This window comes from Onychomys torridus, chromosome 8 (assembly GCF_903995425.1).
Source record: "Onychomys torridus chromosome 8, mOncTor1.1, whole genome shotgun sequence".
Classification (NCBI taxonomy): domain Eukaryota; kingdom Metazoa; phylum Chordata; class Mammalia; order Rodentia; family Cricetidae; genus Onychomys; species Onychomys torridus.
In genome coordinates, this window is record NC_050450.1 from 5246504 (window position 1) to 5262670 (window position 16167).

The window sequence follows — 16167 nt, forward strand, 5'->3', positions numbered from 1 at the left end:
CCACCCCTACAGAGCAAAAAACTCCCCAAATTGCCTCTTGGGTCCTTAATTCATCTCCAGAGACTCAGGGACCTTCCCAACATTAATGCTGGACCACCTTAAGGCAGATCACATGTAAAACACAGGTACAAGTTGTCTGCCCAACAACCCCATCACTAACCACCAGCTCACACTCATGCCTATCTCCTTGACTATTTTGCTTCCAAGACCCAGAACTCTCCACCTACAACAGTCCTTCAAGATGACTTCCCGGTCATCTGCTGGGAATGGTGGCCTGTCACCCTCCTTCTTTTCTTTCTAGAGCTCATCTGTCTCCAACTCTACCAGGCTGCTCCAGTCCTACTCACCTAACACTCCAGCACCCACAACATGATCGAGCATCGACACAACTGTACTATCTGTTCCTTTATCGACAGTACCAACCCTCAGGGAAAAGGCTGTACCACAAGCAACTTTCTAAACGCTTCCGGAAGCTCAGTAAAACGGCAATGGGAAACAAGCACTCAGCAGTGCTCGGTGAGCAGGGGCACTCTAGCCCTTCATTCCGTAACCCTCCACAGCTGCTTCCTGCCACCGTTCGCCCAAGTTCACACACCTTGTGGAAGAGAAGGGAACACCATTCTCTGTCCCCACTGCTCACAGCCCAAACACCTACTAATCTTCCAATGATCTTCTAATTTTATCTTCCATCCACCCTCCTCTAACTCATTGATGTGGTTTTTGTTTTTTTGTAATAAGCCGCGCGGTACCCCGGTAAATCTTTGGCTGCCTCTTTCTCTTTCTGTATTCAATGTCAATCTAAGCAGAGGAAAATTTGCACACAAGCACACAAATGACGAGGCGGCTTAGGACGATGACTCACTAGCCAGGGCTGCTGGGTTTGCAGAGTTCGACCCCAGAAAAACTAGCCAGCAGTCCCTGTCCACCCAGACAGGCCAGGGAGACTGCAGAAGGACCCCCGCACATCCCCGGCGCCCAGCGGACCCCGCAGGTTCCCGCCAGCCAGGGTCGACCGCGGGTCCAGCCCTGTCTCACCCGCCCCACGGGGAAGGTCCGACCACCCGGTCCTCGCCCCCGGCCACACTCACATTTGGCTGACCAGCTTCTGCCGAAAGGCGGCACTACGCCAGTCGGTCTCCTGCCCCGAAACGTCCATGCCAGCAGCCCGCGTCCCTCGCCGCCGCCGCCGCCACCGCCTCTAACACAGCGCAGGCCCGAACGCGGAAGCCGAACATCCCGCTGCCGGGCCACGCCGGAAGTACCGGGAGGTTATGGGAAATGGAGTCTCGCGTCCTTATACGTATGCACGCGCTATATGAGATCTACTTATATTTTGGTGGCACACGCCTTTAATCCCAGCACTCAAGAGGCAGAGCCAGGCGAATCTCTGTGAGTTCGAGGCTAGCCTGGTCTACAGAGTGAGATCCAGGACAGGCTCCAAAGCTACACAGAGAAATCCTGTCTCAAAAATAAAAGAGAAAAGCAAAAGCCAATTTCTGTTAATGCTTTCTCTGTAGCTCATATTCCTTACTTCTTAGTGGTTCATCTCTTAATACAAGGCATTTTTAGTATTTTGATCTGTTAAGTGGTTAAGTATTGACGTCTTGTGTGTCTTGAGTTCACCTTTCAATGTTTATATGATTTAAGTTTAGAGTAACGATTACAAGGTAATTAACCAATTTTGTAAGTCTTTGTTTTCCCAAACTATATGAAGGTCATCATTTAAGAACTTTCTTTGTCCCAGAACACTGGAGGTAGAGGTAGGCAGATCTCTGTTGAGTTCAAGGCAGCCTGGTTTACATGGTGAGTTCTAGGACAGTCAGGGCCTATGTAGAGAGACCTTGTTTCAAAAAATTTGTTTATTATTACAGAAGAAAGCATTTGAGGAAGGGGGTTGTTTTTGTTTGTTTGTTTGTTTTTTTTTTTTTTTTGTCTTTGGAAAAGTCTTAAATACATGTGGGTTAAAAACTAAGAGTAATGAACCTTAAAAAGAAAATTCAAAACTGCCATGCATGGTGGTACATGATTTTAATCCCAGCCTTTGGGAGGCAAAAGTAGGCAACAGGTATGTTCAAGGTCAGCCTGGACAAGGCTAAAGGCTAATGCAGATTCTTTATTCAAATCTTTTTTTTTTTTTTTGGTTTTTTGAGACAGGGTTTCTCTGTGTAGTTTTGGTGCCTGTCCTGGAGCTCACTCTGTAGACCAGGCTGGCCTCAAACTCACAGAAATCCACCTGGCTCTGCCTCCTGAATGCTGGGATTATAGGTGTGTGCCACCTCAGCCACCACCTGGCTTTTTTTTTTTTTTTTTTTTTTTTGAGCTGAGGATCAAACCCAGGGCCTTGCGCTTGCTAGGCAAGCGCTCCATCTACCACTGAGCTAAATCCCCAACCCCTCTTTATTCAAATCTTAATGGCTAATCTTAACTCTCATATCACACAGCAAGAGTTCCAGACCAGGCTGGGCTACCTAGAGAAAACCTATCTCAAAAATAAATAAATAAAAATAAAGAGCAAGACAAAGGAAGTGGCTGTCGCTGGAGCCGAAGCCCACTGACCCGTGACACCCATGCCATGCCAGTAGCGTTGCAGCATCAAAGAGGAAAATGTCCTGCACCCCACCAAGATCTCAAGGATAAGTGATGAAAGGGTAAGAGGGAGCTGCTGGCCTTGGACAAAACCAAGTTCCTCGTGCCCGAGCATGTCAACACGACGAGGTTCATCAAGATAATTAGAAGGCAGTACAGCTCAACAATAATCAAGCCTTCTTCCTTGTGGTGAACTGGCACAGCATGGTGAGCATGTGTGAGCCTATCTCCAAGGTGTATGGGAGTGAAAGGGCGAAGACTGCTGCCTTATACACAGTGTTCACCTCCCAGGGGACATTCAGGTCGGCACTGGCTGTATAAAACTAAAACAATGCCTACTGTTTCTTAAGGCCTGACCACCAGGGAAAAAAGAGACTGCTCAGCTCACCACTTGCAGATCAGAACATAGGTGCCCACCAAAGGTGTTAGGGACTGCTTGTCAGCTCAGAAACTGAGCTCCATGAAAACTCATTCAGCGGCCTGCTGGTGGTGGCAGCGCACGCCTTTAATCCCAGCACTCGGGAGGCAGAGCCAGGCGGATCTCTGTGAGTTCCAGGCCAACCTAGTCTACAAAGCGAGTTCCAGGAAAGGTGCAAAGCTGCACAGAGAAACCCTGTCTTGAACCCCCCCCCCAAAAAAAAAGAAAAGAAAAGAAAAAAGAAAATGCATTCAACTTGTGAATTCATCTAAACTAGGCTATCTTGTGTTAGAAGGCTAAAATCAAAATACTTCACATCCTAAATTGCCAACAAAACAAAAAAAAGAGTAAGTTCACAAGGCACAGTGGTTTCAACGGCAGTGATTTGCAGATAATCCTGCCCACCTTGGTAATCTGGCCAAGGCAAAGGCAGGTTCTTTAATTCTAATCTTAATTGCCAAAATTAATTTATATCACACAGTACCCAGTAAAATATATAAACATATGTATGTGGTTACAGAATGAACACAAATTCAGCAACAACATAGTTCAGGACGTTTCAGACGAAGGCTACAGAAATGCAAGAGAGTCCATCTATTAATCAGATAACTGTTGAAGCCTCAGGAGAGTCAGGGTTGAGGAGGGAAGTTGTTATCAGCTACAGATACAGAAGCAGAGAGTCAGGGACCAGACCATCGGGCAGGTGGGCAGAGGCCCGAGGAGGCTACACCCATAGAAGGGGACCAAATGGAGGTGAAGCTCCAGGAACAAGCAGGGGTGCTCCACCTTAATGCATGCTTGGGTTATCAGATGAGCCTGGCATTGCTGTCCCCACTTTATAGAGTTCGAGTGAGGGAGTGGCACCCTTTTGTTGGTTTGACATGTTCAATACATTCTTGAGTCTGATTTCTATAATATGATTTTAATATTCCCATGTGCCCCTGCAGTCTCAATTCACCTGGATAAACTTATAGAATGCAGCCATTCTACTCCCAGCAATAAGTAATTTATCAGTCTGTACTTCATGATCGACCTTATTTATTTATATATTGCATGATAGATGTTATTTACTTACATATTACATGATAAGCATTATTTACTTATATATTAGATGCTGGATGTTATTTACTTATATGTTACATGGTAGATGTTATCTACTTATATGTTACATGATAGGCATTATTTACTTTTTTTTTTTCAGAGCTGAGGACCGAACCCAGGGCCTTGCACTTGCTAGGCAAGTGCTCTACCACTAAGCTAAATCCCCAACCCAGTGTTATTTACTTATCCACCCAGGAGCACAATCCTCCACCTTCAAAATGGACTAAAAAACAGCTTGTAAAATGGAAACTCTCTGGGTGGTGGTGGCACACACCTTTAATCTGGGGCTTTAATCAGCACTCGGGAGGCAGAGCCGGGTGGGTCTCTGTGAGTTCCAGGCCAGCCTGGTCTACAGAGGGAGTTCCAGGAAAGGCACAAAGCTACACAAGGAAACTCTGTCTGGAAAAACCAAAAAAACCAAAAAACAACAACAACAACAAAAACAAAACAAAAAAAAAAAAAAAAAAAAAAAAAGAAGAAGAAACTCTCAAGACACGACACAGCCTAAAAAAACCCACTATTTTACACACTAGAGAAGAAGAGAATAGAACATAGGCTGAGTTCAACACACATAAAGTTGGAAGGAGGGAACCAGTTCCACAAAGTTGTCCTCTGACCTCACATGCATACTCACACATATGCAGACTGAATAATAACAAATTTGTTTAAATTTTTCAAAATGTAAGTAATGAATGTACAAGATATATTTACAAATTTTTTTCTAGTCACCTATTAACTATATGTGCTGCTTTATCAATTTGACATAAACTAGAGTCTCTGGGGAAGGGAGAATCTCAGCTGAGGAATTCCCTCCATCAGACTGGCCTGTGGGAATATCTATCAGGTATTTTGTTGACTGATGATTGATGGGGGAGGCCCCAGCTCATTGTGGGCAGTGCCACTCATGGACAAGTGGTCCTGGGAGAGAAAGTAGTAGAACGAGTCATAAAAGAACAGGCCAATACTCTGTTTTCCTCCATGTCTCCTGTCTCTGTTCCTGCCTTGAATTCTCTCCATGATGGTCTGTCATCAGGATGTGTAAGCCAAACAAATCCTTTCTTCCCCAAGGTGTTTTTGATTGTAGTGTCCACAGCAATAGAAAGCAGACCGGCACTAGATCATCAACAGTGACGAATTACTGAGATAAAATACATGACCAACAGTGGTTTGAGGAAGAAAAGGAAGGCTTCCCTTGTACTTTTTGGCTCTATTGGGACAGTCTTCATGGCAGGGAAGGAATGGCATCAGGAGGAAGCTGATCACACTCATCCGTGCACGGGAAGAAGAGAGGGAGGACAGGAAGTTGAGCAAGGCAACACACTCCCAGTAACTCCCTTCCTCCAACAAGGCTGCACCTCCTGAAAGTTCTAGACAGACCACCAACTGGGGACCAAGTTTTCAGATACACACACCTATGGGGGACATTTCTCACTTCAACTACCATAAGAAGTCATAAAGATGCTGGAAAAAAAACTGTTTTTAACACAAAAATTACAGCTCTCACTTCAAAGGGAGTAAGGAAGTTTTGTGAAGAATTGCACTAACAGAACAGAGAATGTGTGTAAATCAAGACACTTTCAAATATATTGGTGGAAATGTCAAAAAACAGTCACAGCAGAACAGACGTGCTACTGCTAGAGGCTGGGATGCAGTCTGGTGACAGTCTTAGTCTAGTTGGAACATCAGTCTGTATACTCCAAAAGGATTTACCTAATAGTAACAATTATGTTAGGTCAAACATAGAACTTTGTAACAAATGGCTATTTGTAGTGCTAATGATGCCTGGGATAAAGCTGGCTCATGGCATAAAACATTTCAACTCTCCTAAGTTATTGAAGATTCCATCAATCTATTAGTTTTTTAAAATCTCTAACATAGATTTGGAATATTTTTCTGGGAACATCAGTTAATCCTATTCAGGTGCTTGGCACTTAAAGCATTGTAGTGGGTAGATGTGAGTGATTGTTTGAAAAACAATATGTGCTTTATAAAGTTTTTACCTGTTGGAGTTCTGGAAAAAATACAAGATGATCTGAAACCTAAGGATACTTGCTCATTATGTTCTGACATTTTTAAATTCATGTTAGCAGTGAAGGAACAGAGACACTTCCATACACATCATACTGAAGCTATAGTTTTTCTGGTCCTGCCTGGCCCATGGTCAGGACAAATCTCTCTCACCTGCCAGTCCTGCAGCCACTTAGACCCAACCAAGTAAACACATAGAGATTTATATTACTTATAAACTGTATGGCCATGGCAGGCTTCTTGCTAACTGTTCTTATATCTTAAATCAACCCATTTCTATTAATCTATATGTTGCCACATGGCTCGTGGCTTACTGGTATCTTAACATCTGCTTCTCACTGTGGCAGCTGGCAGCGTGTCTCTGTCTCAGCCAGAATTCCTCCCAGAATTCTCCTCTCTCCTTGTCCCGCCTATACTCCTGCCTGGCTACTGGCCAATCAGCACTTTATTTATTAACCAATCAGAGCAACACATTCATAGCATAGAGAACATCCCACAGCACTTCCTCTTTTCTTTTCTTTTTTTCCAAAAAGAAAGGTTTTTAACTTTTACATAGTAAACTTACATATAACAAAACAATTATCAAGCAAGAATTACAGTGTCTAGTGTCCTGAGATATTGCCATCTTCTAGGGACATCAGCCTAGGTCCAACAGGGATATAGGGTTTTAATACAGAAAATAATTCAGGGCCAGTGACAGTGAAGCACACATTGGAGATGTTAGTAAACATATTTTAAGATAGGACTGATCTCAAAAATTAGGAAAAGAGGCACTCAGGAGAAAGTAAGGCACACTCCAGTGCATGGATGTACACTTCTCAAAGAAAAATTGCAGAAAGTAAGACATAGCCAAGTGTGCATGGGCTCCTCAAGAGAGTCAAAATGAATCATCTATCTACTAGGTACTGGAATGGTTAATATTGATTATCAACTCGACAGGATCAAGAATTACCTAGGAGTCAAACTTCTGGGAATGTCTATGAAGGAACCATATTGATTGGGCTAACTTCTGGGCATGCCTGTGAGGGACTATTGAAGTGGGAGGACCCACCTTAACTGTGGCTGCACAATTCTGTGAGCTATAGTCTTCGGCTGAAGAGAAAGGAGAAAGCAAGCTAAGTGCTAACATTCATTGATTTCTGTTTCCCCACTGAAGGAAAAAAAAACAGAAAAAAACAAAAAACAAAAAACAAACAAACTGGGCTGGAGAGATGGCTCAGAGGTTAAGAGCACTGGCTGCTCTTCCCAAGGTCCTGAGTTCAATTCCCAGCAACCACATGGTGGTTCACAACCATCTGTAATGAGATCTGACACATGGGCAGAACACTGTATACATAATAAATAAATAAATCTTTAAAAAACAACAAACAAACAAACAAACAGCTGCCTCATACTCAGGCCACCATAACTCTCTCACCATGGCAGATGATATCACCTTTGAGCCAAAATAAACTCCTTTTCCCTTAAATTGTTTTTGCTGGACTCTTTGTATCACAGTAACTGAAAAACTAAAACAAACTGTATATATCATTTTGGTGGCTGGGAAGTTACTTTTTTTTTCTTGAGATAAGGTTTCTCTGTGTAGCCCTGGCTGTCCTAGAACTCACTCTGTAGGCCAGGCTGGCCTCAAACTCACATAGATTCACGTGTCTCTGCCTCCTGAATGCCAAGACTAAAGGTGTGGGCTACCACAGCTCTTTTTTGCAACCTTTAAGATGTAACTTCAAGCCAGGCACAGTGTCTCAGGAGCCAAGGTGGATGTAATTCACTAAAGTAAAAGTGAAGTAAAACCAGGAGCAGTTGTGTTGCTCAAGAAGTTTAGCACATGTCCTTTCTGTAATGATACGTTGTGCAGGAGGCCTTGGTAGGTTTGGACCAAGGTGTCTAGAAGTGGGTGAGACACACCATGTAGGCACAGTGGAGCTACTCACATGGCAGACATGATGTCCATGTGGCAAGTTTATTTTGGTGGGAGAGTAGAGGGAGTAGAGGGAAGGAGAAAGAGAGATAGAAAAAGAGAGAGGAAGAGAAAGAAGAAGAGAGGTGCACACTACCTCTGGTAAGAGGGAGGAAATCGAAGGGGGATGGATTTTTCCTCTTAAAGGAACATAAGATGACATCAGGATGCAAGGTGGGTCTCCAAGGGGCAGGTCAGAATACTAACATTCCTCCATTTTGATTATTATAAAAAGGTGAGTTATGGATAGCAAGTGTGTGTGGGGTAATGACAGCACTGAATTCTCGAGACTGCTTCCTGTTGACAAGGGGTAAAGTGAGGAGAGGATGTCAGAGGTGTAAGTGTAGAAGCATTCAGTTGGCTGTCATCCTGGAGTCCACAGGTGTCTTGTTCCTTGAGGGAGCTCAGAAGGCATGTTGCAGTATTTGCCCAGTTGGCATCCTTGGTTGGTGGTTATCCTCAGAGCTGGTGCAGGGGCTGGCGTATCTGGAGGACCCCCTGTGGATTTGCTTTGACATGAGTCTGGTACAAAGAGTGAAATTACAAAATATGCTAAAAAATGGGTGAGGTCAAAATGGGCTCTGGAGACTGTCAGTTTTCATCAGACCAGATTTCTTGATACAGTAGCAGAACTTTTCCCAGGAACCTGCGAGACAACTGGAACAGATTTACATCTTGGTGTCATAGCAAAAGGCCATGGCTTTGGGTTAAAAGGCATGAACACTTTCTGGCTTCAGCCCAGTGAAACACATCTTTAAATCTATAACCAGAGGGAATTCACTGAATGGAAGTGGTTGAGTGAGTGAAGGAGGAGGGAGGCTTCCCTAAACATCTTCAGATCTGAGAAGAACGTGTAAGTGACCAGAAGTGAGACAACTTTCCTATCTTCATAGGAAACAAACCAGGATACACTGGGAGCAGTCAATAGTAAAAAGTTACATTGAAGTCTGTTCTGTGAGTTTATCTGATCTGGTAACAAGGTAAACTGTGTCTAGACCTAGTAGTAGCCCTAGGAGAGGGAGGCCTGTGAATTTTATAGAGAGAACTGAGAAGGCAAAGCCTGGTCATCAAATTGAATCAGAGGTCTGAGAAGGATAAATCATATCTGAGTGCAGACCAAACAGCTTTAGAATCTATTAAAAATGACAGGGACCAGTCCATACCCAGGTCTCCACATTGTTGGAGGCAGAAGTATCAGATCTTCAGCCATCAGGCTCATAAATTGGGAGCTTTTCCTATGGAAGAGGGACATAGGAAAGATTGATCTTACTTTGTCTAGGCAAAAGGGGTGTAATCAATTCTCCAATGTCATGCTGTTTGTCCACAGTCTGAGCCAGGTCCTAGTGGCAGGTGTCACATTGGGGCATCTTGCCCAGAGGTCACCATTGCCCTCATCCAAGTGGAGAGACATCATGGTGCCTCAGAATCTTCTTTAGAGAACTTAGGTCACTGCTTGGATCTAGGAGTCACTGTCTGATATAATAAGCTTTTTGATCAACATTTTAAATGTCATATTCTGCAGATCTCTGAGCATTGGAGGGTTGCTGGCCTATTACGTATAAATGGCTGACTATCAGCTTACAGTCTCCTATATGTTAGCAGCTCCCACAAGGCAGGACTTACTGTCTTCTGAGAAGGCAGAGAAGAGTGGTGGGGAACCATCTCAGGGCCGAATGGGAACAGGAGAAAGGGGGTTTGTGAGTCAGGGTGTGAATTACCTCTGAGAAAAGAACCTTCTTGAGGGAACAGAAACTCCATCATTGATGTGATATATTATGTACCCTAATAAACGTGCCTGAGGATTAGAGGACAGAGCCAGCCACTAGAGTTGACATAGAGGTCAGGCAGTGGTGGCACACACCTTTAATCCTATCACTTGGGAGGCAGAGATCCATCTGGATCTCTGAGTTCAAGACCACACTGGGCTACATGAGATTGAGCCAGTATAGAAGAGAAACAGAGCCAGGCAGTGGTGGCACACACCTTTAATCCCAGCACTTGGGATTTTATGCCTTTGCTTGGGAAGCACACATGCCTTTAATCCCAAGAAGTAATATGACAGGGCAGAGAAAGGTATATAAGGTGTGAGGAAACAGGTACTCACTCTCTTTAGGCTGAGGATTTCATAGAGGTAAGAACTAGTGGCTGGCTGTTCTGCTTCTCTGATCTTTCAGTTTTCACCCTGATATCTGGCTCTGGGTTTTTTATTAAAAGACAATCTAGATTTGAACATCTAGTGTTCAACTTGTAGGGCATGAATTCACCAAAAAGTTGCTTGCAGGCCCCAGCTCAGGCCTGAGCTGCACATGGCTGGAGTCTCCACCCCATGTGGCCAGAGTCCCTAACCTGCTGGCTAAATTTTTTTGCAGCCTATTTGCAACAACCTACACAGATTTTTTTTTTTTTTTTTGAGACTCCAAAAAGGAGTTAGCTGCTTTCTCGGGTTCTCTTGTGCAGATGGCTGGCTCTCTGCCTTCTCTCCTGGTGGGTTGTGGGCTCTCCCTGGATCACCATCTTGGGCTGCCTTGAAGCAGTCAGCCTCACATCTGAATCATCATTGAAGAGACAAGTGGGATTTCTTAAACAGAGAAATTAGTTAAAAAAGAATTTTTCCCAACATTAAAAATAGAAAACATTTTTACAGTGGAGGGAATTTGGTCTCTGTTTGATAATACAATTGATGGCCTGAAAATAGAACAACTAAATGAAAGGATAATTAATGTAGATGGGATCTATGTAATGTCAAATGTAAATATTATTTGTTTGATCATTTTTGTTTTATCATTTAAAAAGTTGGGACCTCCCAAACCGTTCAAGTTAATCAACTTATCCAGAGGGCCTGATCCAGTTGGCGACTCCTCAGCTATTGGTTCATAATTCATGTGTTTCCACTGGTTTGGCTATCTGTCCCTGTGCTTTTTCCAATCATGGTCTCAACAATTCTTGCTCATGCAATCCCTCCTCTTTGTCGCCGATTGGACTCCCAGAGCTCCACCTGGAATCTGTGGCTGATATGTAAAATTAAATTAAATTATAAAATAATTTTTAAGTTGGTTAATGTGAGTACCAAGATAAAAATTTTAGAAAAACTTGTTTAAACAGATCATAGAGAAATTCAGACCTAGACCCAGAAGGACAAACATGGTATGTACTCACTCATAGGTGGATTCTAGATATAAAGCAAAGAAGAATCAGACTGTAACCCACAGAACCAGGGAGGTTACATAGCAGGGGGGACCCTAGGATGACTGTGGCTTATAATAAGTTTGGTTTTACTCAATTACTGAACAACCCTCAATGAAACATTTTACTATTAAGATAAGAATGAAGTGTTTGAAGATTACCTGTCCATCTGACATATGATTCTGTAAATCTGGAGAACCTAACTAACATAACTATAGAAATGACAAGCATGGGTGACTATAAATCTGTAAGTCTTCTCTACTTAAAAAACTTAAGGACTAAGGCTTCACATTAACAAGATAACAGTGTGTGAGAAGATGTACTGTGTAAGGACAATGACCTTAAAATTGTGACAATACACAAAATAGCTGAAACAGGTAGGAATGTATAGTGCAATATGCAAAATGACAATAATCATAAATATGTATCAATATACAAAATATCCTAAACAGAGGAAGAACATACATACAGTATGACAAATAGAATATTCACATTTTTATCAATATATAAAATATTTCAAACAGGAGTAGGAATATGTATACAATACAACAAATATAGTTTTGTATTTGTATAAATATACAAATTATCTTAAATAGGAATATAAGAATCATTTACATTTGTATCAATATACAAGAATCCATATCAATGCAAATTATCTAAGCCTAATATTTTACTGAATTAGTTTACTAGTAAATACAATAATCTACCTTAATATCCTATACCTATCCATCCCCCCCTTTTTTTTTCTAAAGGAGAATACTGAGTCCAAATTTTATTGTTCCATCCCAACCCTATAACCATCCATCCATAACCCTGAAAAAAAAATGAAACAATTAGGAGAAGGGCATTGTTTTCTTAGAATCACTTCCTGCTGTTTAGGAGATGATGGTATCTCTGTGAGGTCCTGTAAGAAAGCGTAGACAGTTAGGTCTCAATAGGACTAGCCATAGAGTCTGCAGCGAGTTTCAGTAATGGATAAAATTGTCTGACATTATGACTAGAAGTGCAGTATGATGGACTATCTCATCTTAGAACTGTCCTGAAGAGTTTTCAGTCCAAAGCTGATCATTAAGTAATGTTCTTACATACCATGGCATCTTTCTGGACCAAGTAGACTCACTGTTGTGGGGCCCCATCTTCCTTCTGGAGACTTCAGAGATTGCTATTGGGAAGACTTATTTTTCACTGTGGAAAACTTGAACATTATTAATATCAAAATGGACAGTTTGGATTTAAAGATGACATGACATGTAAGGAAGGATTCCAAGAAATCAAGAATAAGCATGGAGAGAAATAGAATCTTGATAACAATGGTCCTTAGATTACTAGTTTTCTTCTGTCTCACACTAGCTAGCTCTTCTGATATGAGACAGAATCTCTTAATTTTTTTTCTTTTTTTGTTTTGTTTTTTTGAGTCAGGGTTTCTCTGTGTAGCTTTGGAGGCTGTCTGTCCTGGAACTCACTCTGTAGCCCATGCTGGCCTCGAATTCAGAGATCTGCCTGCCTCTGCCTCTCGAGTGCTGGGATTAAAGGCGTGTGCCACCACCGCCCCCGCTTAATTTTTTCTTTTATTAGCATACTTGGGTTTAGAGAAGTAGAGAGCCACACCCCTACTCCAAAGCCAGTTTGATTTATAATTGAATTGGGACCACAACTATTCTAGAGTTAAAGGGATATTGATGCTACGCATTAAGATATTATCCTGTAGAGTATATTGGCGCCAATAGGTCCTTCTTTTAATGTGGTAGATGTCCAAGGCCTTACGATTTCTTGACGACAGGTATTTCTATTATCCTCTAAAGACAAAACAGAACCCTGTCCTGACCCTTTTTTGTTGAGTTTTTCTTACAATTTATAGAGTTGTCACATTGGTGGATGAGCTATTACTTCCTCTCATCAAGGGATTTTTTTCCTGTTTGAAGCAAATTTTCATTAATTTTGTTGGTATCTATAGCTTTTCTTCTCCTGCAGAAATAAAAGCAAAACCCCTTCCCCAATGTAAGATGTATCCTGGTTTCCATCCTGAGGTCAACATATCTTTGACATAAACTACTTGGTTTAGCTCAGGAGGCTTTTCTGTTGTTTAATGTCTCTCTCTGCAGCTGCTGTTTCTTTCTCATCAGCATTGAGAAAATTCAAGGTTAATAAAGCACTATGCAATCTATTTCTAGGAGTCATTGTTACCTGTTGCTGTTTATTTAGCATATCCTTTAAAGTTTTATTGGATCTTTCTATGACTGCTTGGCCTGTGGGATTGTTGGTATACCAGTAACATGCTTTATATTATAATAAGCAAAAAAACGGTCTCATTTTATTTGAGACATATGCCGGAGAATTGTCAGTCTTAATTTGTACAGGTATTCCCATGATGGCCATAACTTCTAATAGGTGTGTAATCACAGAATCAGCCTTTTCAGAACTCATAGGAGTTGCCCACTGAAATCCTGAATAGGTGTCAATGGTATGGTGTACATACTTTAATCTTCAAAATTCTGTGAAATGAAACACATCCATCTGCCAAATTTCATTTCTTTGTATACCTTTTGGATTGCTTCCTGCAGGTAATGGAGTTCAGTTATAGAAAGAACAAGTAGGACATTTTTTTTTTTTTTTTACAATTTCCTTGGCTTGTTGCCAAATGATGGAGAAATCCTTCTTCAAACCCTTGCTATTTACATGATGTTTCTTATGAAATTCTGAGGTTTCTAGCACGTTGGCTATTAGTAACTGATCAATCTTGTCATTATCTTGTGCTAGAGGACCTTGCAGACCCATATGGGATCTGATGTGTTATATATATAATGTTTCTTATTTCTGATGATTTCCTGTAATTGTGTAAATAGTGAAGTTAATTCTGTATTATCAGGAATAAATTCATCAGTTTCAATATGTAAAACAACTCTCTCCGAGAGTCAGTGACTTTATTGAGAGGTTCTGTGAAGTCCATTAGTACCATAAGAATGGCATACAATTTTGCTTTTTGTACAGAGTTGTATGGGCTTTGAACCACTTTACTTAAGTCTCCTGATTTATATACTGCTTTTCCTCATTTATTTGCATCAGTATAGAATGTGGGGACTCTAGAGATTGACTTTTGTGACAATGTGAGAAAAGACCCATTCAGATCTCTTTATGAATTCTATTCTTGTGCTTTTGGGATAACAATTGTTAATCTCTTTTAAAAAAGTTACTGCAGGCTCTTTGCCATTATTCATTATCTTTCCATAAGGAGGAAATTTCCTCATTAGTTAAAGGTACTACAATTTCTGCTGGGTCCTTTCCTATCAACTGGCAAAGTCTTAAATTTCCTTTTAAAATCAAATCAGAGATCTTTCCTATGTAAGTCTTTAACTGCTTTCTTGGTATACGTGGTAGAAATATCCATTGCAATATAATATCTTCCCTCTGCATCAAAATCCCTGTGAGGAAGTGTCTGGAGGGGAGTATGACTAGAGTGTACTTAAGTTCTGGATTCACACAATCCACATGTGTTTCTTGTATTTTCGTTTCTACTAGATCCAATTTCTTCTCAGCTTCAGCTCATAATTTTTTGGGACTATTTAAATCCTTGTCCCCTTTTAGAGTATTAGCCAAATTTACTAGCCCATCTTTAGGTATTTCAATGATAGCCTGCAAGTTGGAAATGCTTCCTAACAATTTTTGAAAATCATTAAGAGTCTGCAATCAATCTCTCCTGAGTTGTACTTTTGGGGTCTAATTTTTTGGAGATCTATCTTATATTATATCCTAAGTAATTAATAGAATCCCCTCTTTGTATTTTTTCAGGAGCAATTTGTAGTCCCCAGGAAGGCAAAATTTTCTTTACTTCTTCAAACATGATTTGTAAGGTATCTAACTTTGGATCAGCTAATAAGATATCATCCATACAATGATAAATTATGGATTGTGGAAATTTCACACAAATTATTTCCAATGGTTTTGGCACAAAATATTGGCACAGGGTAGGGCTATTTAATAGTCACTGTGGGAGGATCTTCCATTGATATCACTCGACTGGCTGGGAATTATTATAATTAGGTACTGTGAAGGCAAATTTTTCTCTATCCTTTCCTTGTAGAGGTATGGTAAAGAAATAGTCCTTAAGTCAATAACTATTATAGGCCATTCTTCGGGTAGCAGAGAGGGCAGAGGCATTCCATTCTGTAGGAAGCCCATAGGCTGAATTACTTTATTAACAGCTCTCAGATCTGTCAGTATTCTCCAATTATCAGACTTTTTTCTAATAACGAATACAGGAGAATTCCAAGGGCTGGTAGATTCTTCAATGTTTTGAGCATTTAACTGCTCTTGGACAAGCTGTTCTAGAACTTGTAGCTTCCATTTTGTCAAAGGTCACTGTCCAACCCAGACAGGTTTATCAGTTAGCCATTTTAAAGGTAGGGCTGTTGGTACTTCTGAGATTGAACTCTGTTTATGTGCAGCCTGAACAGTTGGTGGCTGTTTTTTGTTTTGTTTTGTTTTGTTTTGTTTGTTTGGGTTTTTTTTACAGTACATTATAATATTATTCCTAGAAACAGGTATTGGTCTGTATTTCATTTCTGAAAGTGTAGGAATTTTAATCTGGGTATTCTATTGTTGTAACAGATCTCAGACCCAAAAATTCATAGCTACATGTGCCACATATGGCCTCAGCCTTCCTCTCTGTCCTTCTGGCCCTGTGCATTCACCCCATTGCTATGGGATATTCTGTATGCTCTGAATGTGTTGCTTTGATTGGGTAATAAATAAAGTGCTGATTGGCCAGTAGCCAGCCAGGAAGTATAGGTGGGACAAGGAGAGAGGAGAATTCTGAAAAGTAAAAGGCTGAGACAGGGAGAGATGCTGCTAGAAACCATGAGAAAAACATGAGGTAAGATACTGGTGAGCCACAAGC

The 16167-nt window shown here is 41.2% G+C and overlaps 1 protein-coding gene across 7 annotated transcripts in view; it reads right to left on the minus strand.

Annotated features, from left to right (window-relative positions):
- Med15 (mediator complex subunit 15) overlaps positions 1-1260 on the minus strand; it is a 46785-nt gene extending 45525 nt beyond the window's left edge. For 3 of the 7 annotated variants that reach the window (XM_036196097.1, XM_036196096.1, XM_036196102.1), the window contains exon 1: positions 1089-1260. In XM_036196097.1, coding sequence (XP_036051990.1) covers positions 1089-1156 — 68 coding nt within the window. In that variant the 5' untranslated portion in view covers positions 1157-1260. The remainder of the gene's footprint in view (positions 1-1088) is intronic. The other 4 variants (XM_036196101.1, XM_036196099.1, XM_036196098.1 and 1 more) reach the window with 2 other exon arrangements.
- Positions 1261-16167: the final 14907 nt, after the last annotated feature.